The sequence below is a fragment of the Clinocottus analis genome, unplaced genomic scaffold, assembly GCF_023055335.1.
Source record: "Clinocottus analis isolate CAN_PGR_092001 unplaced genomic scaffold, fCliAna1.0.p SCAF_19, whole genome shotgun sequence".
NCBI lineage: Eukaryota > Metazoa > Chordata > Actinopteri > Perciformes > Cottidae > Clinocottus > Clinocottus analis.
This window is the reverse complement of record NW_027175920.1, coordinates 4,977,952-4,995,384: the sequence shown is the minus strand read 5'-3', so window position 1 is coordinate 4,995,384 and position 17,433 is coordinate 4,977,952. Positions and strand designations below refer to the sequence as shown.

Genomic DNA, 17,433 nt, shown 5'->3' with positions numbered 1-17,433 from the left:
ATAAGAGAGGAAAGGATATCACCAAGGAGATCGAAAAAAGGAAAATATTTTTGACATTTTGATCAAACATGTTAACCTACTTGAAGAGATTTTGTGGACAGGGTTTTCAGGCGCCCTTTGGTGGACAGCCTCATCTTTTGTTGTGGAGTTTTCCATTATTCCAACTGTGAGATGAGACCCTGGTTGTCCTAGAGAGGATGAAAATATTTCTAAATGAGACAAAAAAACAGAAGCCAGAAACTCATGAAAAGCTTGTGACAACCTTTAAGAAAACAGCAGTCTTTGTGGAAACTTGTATACAAGCTAGAGCACAACCAAGCCACTGTTTGTATTTTTAATAAGTAAAACTCCATTTTCTACTGTGCCGGGACAAAGTAACACAATGTTGTCTCTACAATCTTCTAAAAGGAAGCAAAATGAAAAAAACATAATGTATTCAAAAGCTTCTATTTGCTTAGAGGACTTTAAAGACAGCAAGTTAAAAGTAGTTAGAACAGCTTGTGGCTTCTTTCAACTTTCAAAACTCAGTAAATCATCTGATATTTAGCAAGCATCCCAAGGCAATTATGACCACCCACAAGTTCTTCACAAGAACAAATCTTTGTTTTTCATTTAGTATTTCTGCATCCAAAATAACAAGGAAATGACTTGATCAGGCCGAGGCAGATTCTCCAACAGTGCTAGTAAGAGGAGAATCAAATGTATGAGTATTGTTTCCTAATTAAAATGTGTATGTTGTTGTTCTCACCTGCACAAGAAATTAATTTGCAAATAAGGACTGTTTCGGGCTTCTCGCCCTCACATTTTCCGACGGTGTTGTCGCTGGCCTTGCAAACCACCTGCCTTTGCTGAATCCCTTCGCCACAGGTTACTGAGCACTGCAACACCACCAACACACACGCGCACACACACACACACACACACACACACACACACACACACAATAACTTGACTTGAGGGATTAATTCATGGCATCCTCACATCTCTTGACATCCACACTTAAGGAGCCAATGCCGTGTTCACACCAAATGCTTTCAATGTGAACACACCATAACAAAAAAATCATCTCGACACATGCACTCACAGTTAATTCATTCCTGCGCATGAAGATCACCTTGACATGTTTACGCAATATGCGGCACTGACGACAACGCTATATGAGCAGAGAGCGCTTTAGCTCAGTGTATTGTTATAACAACAACAACTACATTGTTTTTGTTTGGTTCATGGTTATGTCAGTTGTCTTGTTATACAAGAATATGCACATACATTCAAATAGAGTGCTCCCATCTTTCTATTATTTATATAAGCTTAATGTGTTTTTTTAGGTCATATTTAAAAGGACGTCTTTTCTGCTGTTGCAATCTCTGCACTGCTTAGGAAATTGTCCAGTTATGACAACTCAAATTTGCCCATAAAAAAGATGATAGCTACAAAATCAGATTTGCCAAAAAGTAATAAGCCATCCATGTACCACGCTTTATGTATAAGTTATTCAGCATAACATGTTGGACATTTGCAACAATGTAACGTCTTTCTGACTGAATTTAAGAACAAGTATCATCATGTAGAGTTAAATATGAACACTGAATAGAGTAAACAAATAGGAGTAGATTTTACTCTATTTAGACTGTGAACAAATGTTATCTAATTCAATTTGTGTAAAATTGACTTTCACAAATTTAACTACTAACAACGGATTAACTTTGGGCTACTGAGCCTTCAGCCGCTAGATCCGTTCAGTAATTCATCCGACTGCTCCGTAAAATTTGAATGAAATGAAACTAATCAAAAGTGCAAACACTGTTACCGTCATGGGTTATAAGACAATACAACTAATGGCTACGTAAACAAAAATTGTCTAACCCGCTTTAATGATGTAATACCTAAATCGACAATTAGTAAACCTCTAAGTTTGACCTTCAGAGGAGCTGAGGCAGCTCGCTAACTCACCTGAGACCACGCCCCTGTCCTCCACTGGGCCGGGCATGTGGTGTGGTTACAGGCCCTCCTCGTCTCCGGCCGATCCGCGGTGCAGTGTTTGCTGTGGACGGGCCTGTTGGTGCCGTTGTGGAGCGCCTGCATGCACTGCACCACCCTGGTCTGGTAGCCGAGCTTCCCGCAGGTCTTGCTGCAGGGGCTCCACTCCTCCACCACCCACCTGTCAGCACAGCGGGCTCGTAAAAAGGTTTCTTGACACACAACAATTACCTACATCCTGTGTCAGGGTGGACATATGGAGCTGAAGCCATTCTTACCACTTTAAATGTTAATCCTAGATGTTCTCATATTACTATCTTTAGCTGGAGGGCACTTACGTGGGCTGGTTGCACTCTTGGACATTGCAGCGTTTGCGGATGGGTTTGGGCTTTTTGCTGGTTTCGCAAAAGTTTCGATGTACCAAACGGCTGTCACTCTTCCTCCTGCATCCGTATTTTGTGTACTGTATGCCTGACGGATGGAATGTGCACAAATTTAATTTACCAAGAAGATCATACAGACATATATCAGACTCTCACATACCAATAACAGAGACAATATTCACAATTGGAAAACTTTAAGTGAATGTTTGTCAAGGATTGTTTGAATTATGAAACCAATCAATTATTTTTCTATAAATAATTCAGTAACGCCAGAATTCGGTGTATTCATTATTGCAGTTTTCTTGGCACAGTTAACGACTGACGTGCAGCTTTGATTGCTATGTTTTACAAAATATGTAGTGTACACTCACTGACCTCCCCCGCAGGGTTTGGAGCACTGAGACCAGCTCTTCAGCGCCCACTCATATGTGTCTAGTTCCGCCAGGAGGACATTGTTGTTGGTAATAAGCGGTAACAGGTCCTCATGTATGATGTACTTATATGTCAGACTGATTTTTGCATCTTCTTCTTGGGGTATGACCTGCAACAAAGTAAGGTAGATTAAAACAAAACAATGAAACTCCATAGAAAAGCCAACGTAAAGAAAGTGAAGATCCTGTTCCACACTCACCAGCACTACAATGCCTTCATGCAGAGGACCCGTTGTTTTCAGGATCTCCTTCGCACCTTCATCGAGAGAATACTCCCACTGTAAGCCATTCTCGATGAAGGTTTTCGTTTCAGCGTCTTCACTTTTTGCATTCAGTATGAAGTTACCAGTAACTTGATTCTTCACAGCTGTCAGTAATGAACAAAAAAACATTTAAAAAAGTTATGCGTGTGTGGTGGGAAAGAATGTGTGCACATCATGTAGTTTTTAGCTTCATTCATTAAAAAAAATCGCAGAAAATTGAACAGAAATTCGTGATGAATCTCTCCCCCTGCCAAACAACCTCAGAAGATTTTCCCTTAAGCGGGGAACATGCCAGTATGTATTTTGAGATGTTTTGCGCTGTGGCTAGCCAACGGTAATTACTCCAAGTTGTGTGTCATTTCTTCTTCCCATGAGCTAATATAATCCAGAGAGGACATGAGAGGAGTAAAGAGGAGAGGAAGGGTTTGGGCTGAAAGCCACTGGGATCCTGACACATCATCATCAGTTGTACAGAGAGCTATTCTCAGATGAATAATATGAGTCTGTCACTGCTTCTCATACCTGAAGACATTTTAGATCTCCGGTCTCATTACTTATGACACATTGTGTTATACCTCAAATTGCATTTACAGATACGGCCTTCACGTTCTCCCTTCTCATCTACATTCAAATCAAATTGAAAGTCATTTTCACCGCAGTGTAGCTTAAATTAGAGTGCTAGTTTGTATTTTCACATCACCATAAATAACACCTGTGATATGTGTTAATTGTTTTAAATATATACAAATCGACTGGGAGAAGACTTCTCAGGCAAAAGGGACAAAAAGTGATGAAGGCTTTCTCACATTTATGCTATTTATGATCTAATCCAGCAAGCATGAACACACTGATCCCGGCTCCGATTCACAGCAACTGCAAAGGTGTCAAACTCAAATGTGCAAACACAGGCGGTGTCAACAGAAATTGAATCTTGCGCCAATGTGGATAAAAGGGTGATTGATTTTGACAACTTTTGGACAACATTTGGACATAAAAGCGACAAGCCTGTGTGACAGTAAAAATCATTTCACAACACAGAGATTAACATCTTCTCTCAGACGCTCCAAAACAAAATAAAGCAGCTGCCAACAATGTGTCATTAAGGAAATGCCTTAGTGTCAAAGAAATAAAGACGGAACGGTCAAAGGGGACGAGACATTCATGGAGCTGAATGAAGACACTTAGTTTTTGCTGATTTTGGTAACATATTAAAACTCAAAATGTTCTCAGATTATGGAACTGAAATCAAGTGTTTTTGAGAACCTTGTTTGGTTAAACGAGTCGGCCGTTAAGAGAAAATGTGTTCGTATGAAGTTCTTGCATGATTTCCCAATATCATGTTTTTAATCCATTGTATTGGCGTGGTGACATCAATCTTCCAGACAAATACTCTTACCTTTGTTTTTACCAGAGAAATCCCATGAATATTACAGAATATATCTCAAACAAAATCCCCAGTGAGATACCGTGTCTCTAAACTTCAATAAATGAAGCCAATGCTGTTCATACATTCATATGATTTGGGAGAACTGAACCTCAAAATGACTTTTTTCATTAAAAGTTGAACTTTGGGAACCTGTGCTCTGGTCCGTCAATGGAGTTATACATCTGCTCTTACAAGGTCAAAGACACAGTTTTTCCCAAACCAATGATGTCACTGAGCATCAATAGCATCCTGTGTTTCATACTCACCAATTATATGAGGGGAAGTCTCATTCTCCTCGATAACAATGTGGCGGGCTCCTATTGGGATGTCGAACATTTTCAGCATTCCTAACGAGATAAAGAGACACGGCACAGTTCAGCCGTGAGCAAGAGCTCATTCTGGGCTGTAACAGCAGCCAATTATGTATGAATCCAGACAAAAAAGATTTGATCATATGTTTGATGATAGCATTTGATCCCGGCCGAGTGGTCATAGTTGAATGGAAAGATGAGTTTAAGGACTTTGGATCAGGCGTGTTAATCTTAAAGGGTAACTTCAACTATATCTATATACTGTACATTTCTGGAATTAGTCCGGCATTGAGCTGGAGCGCACTAGACAGCAGCCGCTTAACGGCCTGCAATGTAATCCATTGTCACAAGCTGGTACCGTCATCTATGTCCACCTAAAAGTGTTTGTTTTTATTGGGCTCTGATTGCAATTAGGAGTGTCTGACGTTTGGGAAAGAGTCAAACTCAAGCAGAAGGCAGGTGTTGATGAAGACAACTGAAAACAGGCAGGCAGAGTTTAATGTGTTTAAGCGTGGCTATTAGCTTGGAGTTATTTAAAATAGATTTAATGTCATAGCTGAATATTTAAATTATTCCAACAATGTAGACGAGGTCTTTGAATTTAATGGCCGCCCGTATCTTTTTGAGCCAGAGTGGATACTCAGATTGCACAACAAAACTTCTCCTTCAGGGGGGGGACACAATAACAAACGGAGCAAAAGGTCAGCAAACATTTTATTTCTTTGGAAGGTCCTTTCCAAAAGGCTGCCTGATAATTTATAATAATAACCATTCAAGCCTTGGTCAGTAGCAAGAACAAGCTTTCAGGGACACCGCTCACTCGCCCTTGTGGCTTGTTTTTGCAGCACTATCCCGCATTGCTGGACCACTTCAAAAATGTTTTGCTCTCATTAGTTACTTAGACACATAGACACAAAAAAAAGAGCCTAAATTAAATGATGCCATCTTAATGACCCATCTGCGGAAGCATTGTTAATTACGTAGCTTGATAATTACCATTCTTTTTGGGCGTCTTGGTGAGTGTCAGCTTCACGGTGCGACAGTGGGAGTTGTCCCCCTCACACACTCCACATTTGTCCTCTTGTTTGTAGGAGCCGACCTCCTTGTCGCAGCCCACATGCTGTGAGGGGGTATAGCAAAGGCAGTCAATCAAATCAGTGATACTGACTTTAACGCAGGCTGAGATTACTCCCCTGCGGAAATGATGCCATGGGAAAACACTGCACGCATGTTGTTCAGAGGTTTAATATGATGCATATTAGAAACACACCCAGACATAACAGGAATGTAGCCAAAACAAGGAGCGGCCGGTCTGCAATAATAAAATAACTTTTTGCCCAAGGTGAACACGGATAGGAAATAATGTCTGTGTGTGTATGTGTTGAAAGAGTTATGAATGCACGCCTCTACATTCTGCTCAAAGGGCATTCTTTTAATCATCAAAAGTACACTATGGTTAAGTGAGGCTCTGAGGGACGATGTCATTTCCTAACACAGCTTCTTCTATTATTACACTTTCCTGCTGGCGGTTTGCTGCGTGCATAGCAATAGTTTCAAAGGGCAACCACGCACGTTCAATTAATTGTATTAAATGTATTCATGTAAAATGTTCAGATAGTTACATGTTGTTTTGCACCGCCTTCAATCTGTAACGCAATACAAGGATTGTGTTTGTGACCATGTGGTTTTCGTAGAGACGTACCAGACACTCTCCGCGGGCGCACACGCTGAAGGGCTCCGAGTAGCTGCAGCGGGTCCCATCATGCATCACCTGGTTCATGAACACCACCTCTCCGGTTTCCTTTGACTTGCAGCTCAGCTCACATTTTCGGGCCTCTGAAAAGCCGAGTACACACACCTCGGTTTATGCAAATGCCTTCCGAATCTGAGGAAAACATCAGCAGGACACAGAGGGAGAGACACTACCCACCTGAATCTAAATATGCGTGAGAGCAGTTGCTCCTGCAAATGTAATCTGTCCCCTTGTTGCTTTGCAAAACAGATCAAGGAATGAGAGGGACGGCTTTGCTTCGCTCTGTACAGACTTACCATCTGGGTGCTCGTACGGTAGCCAGGTGTGCTTGATGTTTTTGTGGTATTTGTTGCTCCTCTGGATGCACTGCTGAGCACGGAAGTCCTCATAAGGGCCTGCACACTCCTCCGTGTTGCACATCTGGTAGTCGAAAGCAGAGCCGGGGCAATCTCGACCTCCGTAGGCAGGCCTGGTAAATGACAAAGAGCCTGATATTCCCAAAGAGCCAAATATTCTCACTTATTGGAGGTTTTGAAGGATTTAAAAGTATCTGAACTCAATGAGATGGAACAAGTAACATTACTGTACATTACCCTTTCACTAAATTATCTACTTTCTTGTTGTGTATGTTATAATAATTGATCCTTCTCTATTTATATCCTGCGACATCTCCATTTTTATGAGGAAGTAAGGAGGTAAGGGGAGGGGGTGTTACTTTATGTACTTGGTTCTTTTGAATTCGATAGGAGGCTGGAAACTAGGTAAGAAAAACTAGCATTTAAAAAAAATGAACTCTATTTCAACTGTCCTAGAATGATAAGATGATTAAACATTGAGTTCTTACATTTTAAAATTAAGAAAAATGCTTCATAATATCCTGTCGAAGGTAAGTATAAAATGTTTTTTTTTGCTATGAATGAAGTGAAAATGTCCGCAGCTAAAACGTAACATAAACAATAACATATTGGAAGAAGTATACATACATAGCAGCTCTTGAACAAGTATTTGTGAAAGCAACCTTAATTAAAGTCAGTGCTGGATCAAAAACTGTCTCTGCTCTTCAGCTCTGCATTCCCACTTTTACGTCATCTGTTGGATGAACACGCTAAGAGCATAATGAAACAATTTGACCACCGAAAGAGTAGATGATTTCCTTTCAGAGTGTTCTCTTTTTCTCGCCACTCACGAAGGGTTGTTGCACTGTCGGTTGCGGGACCGAACTCCCCCTCCACATGTTCTGGAGCAAGAGCTAAACTTTGACCAGGAGCCCCAACTCCCATCGTGGCCCTGAGGCTGCTGGCTGGATCTCCAGATGCAATGGCCTTTGAAGCACCACTACAAATAGGACAAAGACAGAAGTAGTAAAGACAGAAAGAAAAGGAGGTAAAAAGTACAGATTGCTGGTGCTCAGGGCAAAACAGTGCAATCTCGATCTCCTCGTGGAGCTCAAGTGCCAAATAAATCATGTGTAACCCATGAACGCATCATCTGGCATGATAAACATGAAGTGATCACTCAGTGTCTCTCCTGATTGAGATGCCATTTGGAATCATTTCAGGCTTTTGGGTTTTCTCTCTACTTCTTTATTTCAAAGAGCTCCACAACATTATGATGCAAAGCTGATTCAGAGAGTTGTCCCACCTTTCCTGGCGCACACTCCGTTCCATCCACCGGAGGACCTTTTTTGGTTTTACAAAAGTACTGGTTGTCGGGATGACTGCACCACAGTTGCTTGCAAGGGTCATAGGTTCGAAACTAAATGAGAAAACAGCCATTTTAAGCTTCGGCGAGCAATTTTGGAAATGTTAACAAATTAATTGAATTGTTTCACACGTTGCACCTTGAGGAAGCTGTAATGCTCACTTCTATGACTATTATATGATCAGAAAATGTGAAGTGTGCACATGGAAAACCCACCCTTACTGTTAAATTACTGTGTCTCTCTAAGGAGCTTCAATGTATTATTTCCATGTGTGAACACTGAACAATGTTGTCTTCTTCTTCACATATTATTTAATGGCACCGTATCTTTAAAAAATAACAACTTGAGCATAGAAAGCTTTTCTTTGTCACGTGTCATAGAAGTGGACATTACTGCTTTCTCAAGCGGATAGTTCAAATCAATCACTTCACATTTTGGGGATCACACCGGTGTGAAGGACTTACAGCGGTGCACATTTTATAGCCAACACCAAAATCAAAGCGGCACTGCTCGTCCATAGAATAATTTATCCCAGGGAGCTCAGGTAGCTTGGGCCACTTGTGTTCAAAGGGGTCATCCAGCAGGCAGTCATAGGAGCTGAAGAAAAGATGAGAATCACATGAGGTCATGTGCTGTTTGTGGGATACTCTCCCAGAAAAGAATGTCCCAGATAAGGAGATAGTTGAACAACAATAACATCAATAATATATCGAGCTGCTACACACAGAAGCTCTGCAGCCAAAAGCCAATATGTGGAGAGCATTATAAGTGACGGAGTTGAATAAACAGAACATACTGGATGTATCGATTGAGCTCCTGCTTGCTGCAACGTGACCAGTGATAGCGGTGAAATGCTGCTTGGACCAGTGGTGCCATGATGCTGCCCATACTGGTCTCATCTGCACAACGATTCCCCTGGCCGTCGTGCTCCATGCCAAGCCTGATGTGACAAAAGCAGGTTTATTGAGCAGAAGAGAGAGAAATATGGGCAATACAATGGCTATGAACTCAATACTTGTGTGAATGAAGTGATTTCTGTCATGTATTGAAAGACCTCAGTGCTTCTTCAGATACATGTCCCCATCTGAAACCATTGATTTGTTCTATCTTTATATTTAGAGGAAGTTCTTCAGCTGCAAAATAAACAAGGCTGCATCGAGGAGTTTGTCATTCTTTGCTGAAGGAAAAAGAACTAGAAGTGCCACGGTTCGAATAAATCAATACTCTTTTCTTCCACAAAACTTCCTTTAAGCTTGATGATGATGCTTTTCAAAGAGCAGCAGGGCTTTTTTGGTGCTGCTAACATACAATTATATGTTGTCTCTCTGAACTCTCTATTACAGTTCTGTTGGTTGACTCACTCTAAAAACATTGGCATGTCTGTACTCATACAGCTAGACCGTGTAACAATAAATCTCATTAGCTATTGACCCGGTGGCAACGTCTCATAGGAGCAGCACTCCTTAAATGCCAACAGAATCATTTACATGTATTCTCGAGAATTTCTAGGAAATGATGGCGTTTGAATCGTACTGGCCATGACAGCGGTATAGGTAATTATGTAGGGAACTAAAGACCCCAGGAACATGCTTTAGCTGTCCAGACACTGATTAAAAAAATCCCCAATGATGAAAACCCAATGAGCTGAAGAAGCCGGCGGAGCAGGAGCGGTGGCAGGTTGCTGCTCGCATATGGCTTGTATTTGCACTGACAATCAAGTGAAATGCCACGAGGGTGTCATGAAATAACATCCTGCAATTTATAATGATTTATTCCAGTGGGATTTGATCACATATGAATTCTTAAAGTTCAATTTAAGGGGAGCAATTGAAGTTCGTGACAGAAATTTGTATGGATGTGAACCTTGGCTTAAATGTCTACTGGGTGGGGTGAAGGCTTTGCTTGGAGAGAGGACCTCCTCACCACACCTGAGCTGTCTTTTAGAGGCAATGTTTCATTCAGTATCGGCTTTAGTACAAAAAAAAACAGGTCATGTTTTGTGCATCAACACATGGTGAAATGTGCTAAAAAGGAATAGGAGCAAATTCCTATTTAGGTCCAGAACTTATGTAAAATAAAGCTGTGGCCAATTATAGAGCCATGGTTTTAAATTGGATAATGTTCATGTGGGTTAGCAGCTGGTCCAGCTGCTTCTTGATGCAAAAAAAGATTTTATATATATATATATATATATATATATAAGAAAGAAGCAATTACCAGATTTTCACATTTTTCATGTTCTCGCCACACTGACAAGAACAATTACAGGCAGGAAGGTGCATAATGATGATGAGACATGAAACTCATTCACAGCATTTCACACTTTTCCGTTAATTGAAATAAAGTACTTTAAATCAGCAAAACAGTCTCATATGATTAAACCATACAGTGACGTTCAAAAATAATGTGACGCTGATCATTTCACTCCATCTGCTGTATAGTATGTTCATAAAGGATTATTTATTGCCATCGGTCCAGTATATCTTCATTACTTTCAGTCTGTTTTGAGATTTTAGAAAAGGACAGTGAGGTTAAAACATACCGAGCATAATATTTTCCACTTGAAACAAATTTTTGTTCATGTACATTTCACGGTTTGTTCTGCTTCTTTAGGAAGCCGTGGAAGTTGATTTTTTTTCTTTTTTAAATATTGTAACAGGTCTTGTAGTAGAGACGTTTTGAGTGATACTAAAGCTGTTTTGTCTGAAAAGTACATGTGATCACTCGGCACTTTTTTCGTCACTCTTGGAACTAAACCCCATTACAGCGTTGATGTCGTCCACTTTGAGAGTGATGCATTCAATCAGTGAGTTAGTCATGCACTGATAGGCACCGCATGGAGTCTGCCTCCCTTTCCACTGTTCACGGATGAAAGGGTTAGTGACATTTTTCCAGTTCTTTTGTGCGATGTGGCAGTCAATCAAGTCTGTCTGGCCACTTGTTCGACGTTGGTGCCGCAGTGGGAAGCGCAGCTCACGGACATTACTTCATAACCCTTTAGTGGGCACACGAGAGGAGAGAGGAAGTCTGTGCGAAACGGACCAAAAGTTCAAGAAGGATGTCGTATGTGTACAGATTTTGGTCTGTACAAAATAAATTTGATTGATTTAAAGATGATCACTCTAATTTAAGGACACAGGCAGATGCTGCTAATGAGTTCAACTGAAGCTCCACAAGTTCATAGACTGAGTGGATGCAGCCTGTAGCGACACTAAGCTTAAATAATAAAGAGCCATAGAGTTAGACAGAGGTGGAAAGTAACTAAATACTGTAATGTACTAATGTACTTATCTAGATAAATAGTTTGATGCTCTGGAAATCAGGTTATTCTCTTTTTTTGCAGAGAGCAGATGAGAAAATATGTTTTTTCAGTAAATTAGTTTAGCCGGTAAGCTTAGCTTAGAATAAAGAAACAGTCCAGCTCGGTCCAAAGGTAACAGAATCAGCCGACTCGCACTTCTAGTACACTACACTAGGAATATTTTTAAAGTTACAGTGATCCCTTTATTAGTACACTTGGACAATCTAATGTAATCCAATACAACACCCCTGCTTTAATATAACATTTATCTTTATGAAGCTCACAATGATTTTGTTGGCACTGTCAAAATGTAAATATAAATTGTATAATTAGCATTTCGGGTCATATTAAATGTAGTATTACATTGGACTACAATATATTGAGGATTGTTTCCTATTTCCTTTCCTTGAATTACATAGCTGTGAGTAGTAAACGCATTAGAAACACCCTTTAATATAATGCAGTCCAGTACAACACCACTAACTCACCTGAATGTCAAACAACTTCATGGAATTAACACCTCTAGTACAGGGACAAGGCATCATACAAGTATAATTTATGGTCCAACAGGTGTGTTGGATTGCATTAGAATATACATGTGTACCTTATAAAGTAGACATGAAGTACTGGTTCATGTGTATAAACAACATTGATATAGCTCATGGGTTGTTTTCTAATAGCAAGGCTGAAAAAGCTTATCTTGCTTGGCTGAGTACCTGCATGCACGGGCAAACAGATCATTGTTACGACAACAAAGCCCCATTAAAGGGCCTCCACCTTTAATTATAGACTACAGCTAGCATGCGAATCGGCCGGATTGGATGCAGTATGATCCTGCGAGATCCTGCTGGTCTTTTCATCGTCACGCTGTTACTCACACATGGCCGGTTTCATGAGCGACCACAAAGGCGGAGGAGAAGCCGTCCTCGTGGTTCAGAGTGCAGCTCCTCAGTGGGTGGCACATCCCTGTAACTGGGGCGTAACCTGGACAGAAAAGACCACACAGCCCTAATAATCAAGTACCAGGATGAAGGTTTTGACATTGTCGTGCAAGGCAATACAATTTTCTCCCAATCATGGGAGAAAATTAGAGCTATGTAAGATGTGATTACAGTCATTGTGATGGTCTCTCACTCTGGAGTGTATACTTAGATACATTAGAAGAAAAAAGAAGAAACATGCACTTTATTAATACCCTTGGGGAAATTCTTCTCTGAGTTTGACCCATCCTTGGTTATGGAGCAGTGGCCTGCCTTGAGAGGCGCCCGGAAAGCAGCGAGCTCTTAAGTGTCTTGCTCAGGGACACTTCGACATGTCAACTATGGAGGAACTGGGGATCGAACTGGCTACCTTGCAGTTATGGGACAGCCACTCATCCCTATGAGCTAGAGTTAAATTAGTCCACGTAAAATTGAAAACTTTGATAATTTTGAATGCCTCTTTCAATGCTAAACCAACATCTGGTTGTGTGCATCACTATTGCTCTAATACAGCAGATTGAGTTTACTCAGTAACATTAAGGAAAAAACAACCTTCAAGTTGAACAAAAAGGAGTTTCTAAAGGGAAATATCTTTACAAAAAGGTCAGTGATGTTTTCAGTAAGTCGACCTATGGAGCCAAATGCCCTTCATTGATACTATAGTATATCTTCGGCCAATATCAAATACGAAAGCCTTGAAGGCAATATAAAAGAAGATCTTAAAAGCAACTTGCTTGGTCTTAATACGAAATATGAAAGCCTTGAAGGCAATATAAAAGAAGATCTTAAAAGCAACTCGCTTAGTCTTAATATACAGCAGATCCACAGAGAGTTTGAGCGAGTTGTGTGGCTGTGAGGGCTTAGAGCATCTCCTCACTTTCCAAAAAAAAAGTCAGGAAGTAAACATGAAGCTCGGAAACCATTACTGCCCCAGGCATCACAACATTTCACACAGTGTATACCAAACCTTTAAGCAAAGCACAAACATTAAACATAACTCGATCAAGAGGTGTGCAGCGATTAGCGCGTTTTGGTTTTGGTTCAGAAGCACGCTCATCCTGGCCGTCTTTTGGCGGCTTTCAGATCATTTACAAGCTTTCTGACCATCAGAAGACTTTTTTTTTTGGCATGCAGGTAAAAAGCAGAAAATGCAGCAGATAGACAGCCGGTGGTAAAAAGTTTTAAAAAGCAACAGTTTTTTTTTTTTTTTGGGTGGTGTTGAAAAAGAGAAACATCTGCAGCAAGTCAGTTGTAGCCGAGTTATTTTTTTCTTCTTTTTGCTGCAGTGTGAAGGCCAGGTTTTGATTCAGATAATGGTTATTTTGATAAATGTAATAAAAAAAGACACATTTAGTGCTGCGAGTGAATTAACGAAACATGAAAGCAGTTGTGGAGCATGACCTTTTATCTGAAAGGCAGATAAAAGGAATTTAAGAGAATGCAGATTATATTCCCATGAAGAGAAGCTTTGCACATTGAAGCCAAAAGTTCAGCAGCAGCAGCAGCAGCGGCAGCAGCTAGGGGTAAAAAATGTGTGCCTCACTCCTGAGGAAAGAGAGTTGGTCTCTTTCATCTGCTTGATAAATTGAACCACTAAACACACTGCCTGCAAATGCGACAAACTCATTATCAAACAATCATTCAGTTCATTCTCTTCTCAGCAACTTCACGAACTGAAGGTAGTTTTGTCTATTGATCTCACAGCCTCAATCTTTGTATTTGGAGTACAGAATCTACCATCTCACAGTTAAACTTTGGCAAGAGAGTGTGATGCCGGCTTGTGACCCTGAGACACGGCCCCGGGTCGGGCCCGGCACAGTGCAGGGCGCCACAGACTCTAGGCTTGTTATGAGCACAACACAACGGCAGCTATGGCAACATCTGGAGGTGTGACAAGCAAACCAGGTAGCCTCGGGTTGTTCTCTGAACATGACACATGTGCTTTAGAAGTTAAAAATACACACAGGTCAATGCAAGATATTGAACTTGAGCACAGAGGATGTTTGTTCCTTCGGGACTAAGTTTCTCTGGAAGTTAGGAGGCTCGCTTCAACATTTTGTTTGGAAGGGCTGAAAAGAAAAAGTACAGCATGAGACATATGCTAAACCGACAGCACATGTATGGTAGAAAACCCCTCCAAATCGTTGCATACATGTATTATTAGGATTTAGTGGACTGGTTAAAATAAACAGTTAGTTAAATAAACAATCAAAAAAACATTTCTGTTTTTTCTCTACATGCCAAAAACCTTCTTGAACAATATCAATCAAAATTTGTATATCCAGGGTGGCGTCAATGTTGAGTCAGCAAGGTGCTGTAAAGCTACTCAGTCATTACTTTCATGTGAGGTCAAATTGGGTTAGCGACCTCAGCGGCAGCCTTCACTCTAAAGTTTCCTTCCACCTTACCTGGGCCAGACTTGAAGCCAACCCCTTTGTGAATGGGAGCAGATATCAGCACTCACTCTGCACAGTCCTCGATCGAGAAAAATACAGTACCTTGCATACCTGCGGGACCAAAATCTTGCCTTGTGAGAAAGATGGCATGATCGTGGTACTCGGCGTGGTCGGGGTCACGGCGCTGCTGCGTGTTGGCCCATCGACACACCTGCTCCAGGCTGCGGGATGGGTTGCCACGCTCGATCAGGCTTATGGACTGTAAGAAAAAAAAAACACAGCACGAATGTTTTATCACTCAAACTGTGAAAACTCTGAAATAGTTATTACTTAGCGCATCGATTCCCAAACTCGAGTAACAATATGTGCATTCAACCGTCAGTACGAACTCAGAACAACAAGAATCAAGAGAGTACAATTTCTTCAATGTCAAACTACAAAGTGCTATCAGTAAGAGCCATCTAAGTGCTGCCAAAGTGCCCCTGCTACTGTCATTATTCAAGGTGTAGTCGAAAAAGATGAGTTTTTAGTTTGCGACGGAAGATGTAGACACTTTCTGCTGTCAATGGGGAGCTCATTCCACCATCGAGGAGCCGAGACAGCAAACCGTTGTGCCTTTGTTAAACGTGCTATACAAATACACTTGCCTTGCCTTACAAACCTAGCATACAAGACTAGCATACAAAACTAGCATACAAAACTAGCATACATAACCAGCATACAAAACGCCTGTGTTTCCCCCCCCCCTCAAACTGGCATTGAACTAAGACGGAAGACAGCGTAAGCTCTTGTTGGAAACTGAAATAAAATATTAAAGTGGAAATGGAAAAAAGTATTCTGTTTTTTTTTTTGTTAGGAAGAGCCAGCCAACAACAACAACAAAACTCAGTCAAGGGTGAAATAGTGGGGTGACGGACAACAACCCAGCTCCCAGCTCTCTGGAAAGTTGAAATGTGTTTTTCAGCATTTCTTTTGGTAAACAACCAAATGGACAGGAACAACATTTGTCCCTGTGTCTGCTGATGACACATTCAACATGTTCAAGCCCATCTTATTAGTGCTGTGAAAACTGCATATCTCTGCTTTGGCAACCAGACAAAAGTAACACGTAAAATTCCCGGCCTCCAGGCAGCATCAGTCACTTATGAAGATTAAAAGGCACTCAAGGGCAATAACCAATAACTCACTGCTGTCTGTCTAATACTCACAATTTATAATGTCAGTGAACATCCTTACTGCATTGGCAGCTTGCTAACATCTAAAAACATGAAAGGTGAACTTCAGCAAAAGGGGAAAAACAAATTAGTCCACACCTATAGTATGTTTTGACTTTGATTACCAGCAAACTAATAAATGGAAGGATTTGTTTTCAGTATGTTTGTGAGCTTATATACGATTATATCGGCCCCCGCTGTCATGCACGTCTCAATTTCTGACCTCAAATTGATTTGACAGCACTTTTACACTAAGTTGAAATGTCTTTTTGAGCACCATCTTTGGTAAAAGATGTTATGGCTTGCACCTGTCAATCAAACAGGGGCATCATGGTGTCATTATTTAACCATTTTACGACACCTAATAGCATCTTGGTGTTGTAAAATATTTCTAAAATATAACAGATCATTATTTAGGAGGTAGCTTGGGCAATCTATTTACATTGAAATTAAAGATATACAATATGTTTTGTATTGGAAAGCTGTTTGGAAATACATTTGCATAGACAGGAAATAGAACCAATGTGTGACATAGCTCACCTGTCGGTACCCGACCATTATCATGCGAACGAGGACAACATTGATGTTGGTTCCCAAAGATTCATCATGGTATATTTCATCAACCTGAAAAAGGAAATGAACATTATCTGTCACTGATCTGAGGGACGAAAGAAACACAACAATGACGGTGATTTGGCAATACCACTCGGCCTATAAATTAAAACAAGAACATTCTTCCAATGCCGGAAGAACGCTTCATCCACAGATTCTGAGGTACAGTCGAACCGTGTAGGGGTTTGTTTTTGCGTCTTTTACAACAAGCTTGTAATAATTTATGAAGTATGTTAAGACATTGGCAACCATCCAATAAAACAAGTGTTCTTATGCAATGGCAAACCACCTTGCCCCAGATATGTGTTCTGTGCCTCAGATGCTATTTGGCTTTATAATAATACTGTGGTATGTAGATGCTTAACCCAGCGCCAAACTAGGATCCCCTTCGAATCCCAAGTCCAATTTCCAGTTGAGTGTGTTTAATTTTCACCAAGTGTTCGCTACATGTCGGCACGCCTCTGAGGCCCCAAAAGTAAATCAACTGCTTCACTTAGTGGTTGATAAATAAAGTTGAGGAGTGAATTCATCAGTCATTCAATCAGAAAGTAATTTAGTTGGGACTTGTTGGTAATGGATTGTAAATAACAAATTGTGCGACTCAATTGGTAAACATGGAGTCATTTAGCTTCACAAAACACCCTCACATTTCACCGCTAAACTTGTTACTGAAAAGAAACA

At 40.7% G+C, this 17,433-nt stretch overlaps 1 protein-coding gene across 1 annotated transcript in view; it reads right to left on the bottom strand.

Annotated features, from left to right (window-relative positions):
* Nucleotides 1-17,433, bottom strand: part of LOC137789485 (A disintegrin and metalloproteinase with thrombospondin motifs 14) — a 36,709-nt gene that overhangs the window by 2,527 nt on the left and 16,749 nt on the right. The window contains exons 5-21 of the mRNA XM_068583130.1: nucleotides 16,681-16,764; nucleotides 15,029-15,185; nucleotides 12,429-12,534; nucleotides 9,046-9,189; nucleotides 8,714-8,846; nucleotides 8,189-8,302; nucleotides 7,734-7,882; nucleotides 6,844-7,016; nucleotides 6,497-6,630; nucleotides 5,791-5,914; nucleotides 4,750-4,830; nucleotides 2,995-3,161; nucleotides 2,739-2,904; nucleotides 2,319-2,451; nucleotides 1,954-2,161; nucleotides 749-878; nucleotides 81-188 (exon numbers count right to left, since the gene is read on the bottom strand). Coding sequence (XP_068439231.1) covers nucleotides 81-188; nucleotides 749-878; nucleotides 1,954-2,161; nucleotides 2,319-2,451; nucleotides 2,739-2,904; nucleotides 2,995-3,161; nucleotides 4,750-4,830; nucleotides 5,791-5,914; nucleotides 6,497-6,630; nucleotides 6,844-7,016; nucleotides 7,734-7,882; nucleotides 8,189-8,302; nucleotides 8,714-8,846; nucleotides 9,046-9,189; nucleotides 12,429-12,534; nucleotides 15,029-15,185; nucleotides 16,681-16,764 — 2,311 coding nt within the window. The remainder of the gene's footprint in view (nucleotides 1-80; nucleotides 189-748; nucleotides 879-1,953; nucleotides 2,162-2,318; nucleotides 2,452-2,738; nucleotides 2,905-2,994; nucleotides 3,162-4,749; nucleotides 4,831-5,790; nucleotides 5,915-6,496; nucleotides 6,631-6,843; nucleotides 7,017-7,733; nucleotides 7,883-8,188; nucleotides 8,303-8,713; nucleotides 8,847-9,045; nucleotides 9,190-12,428; nucleotides 12,535-15,028; nucleotides 15,186-16,680; nucleotides 16,765-17,433) is intronic.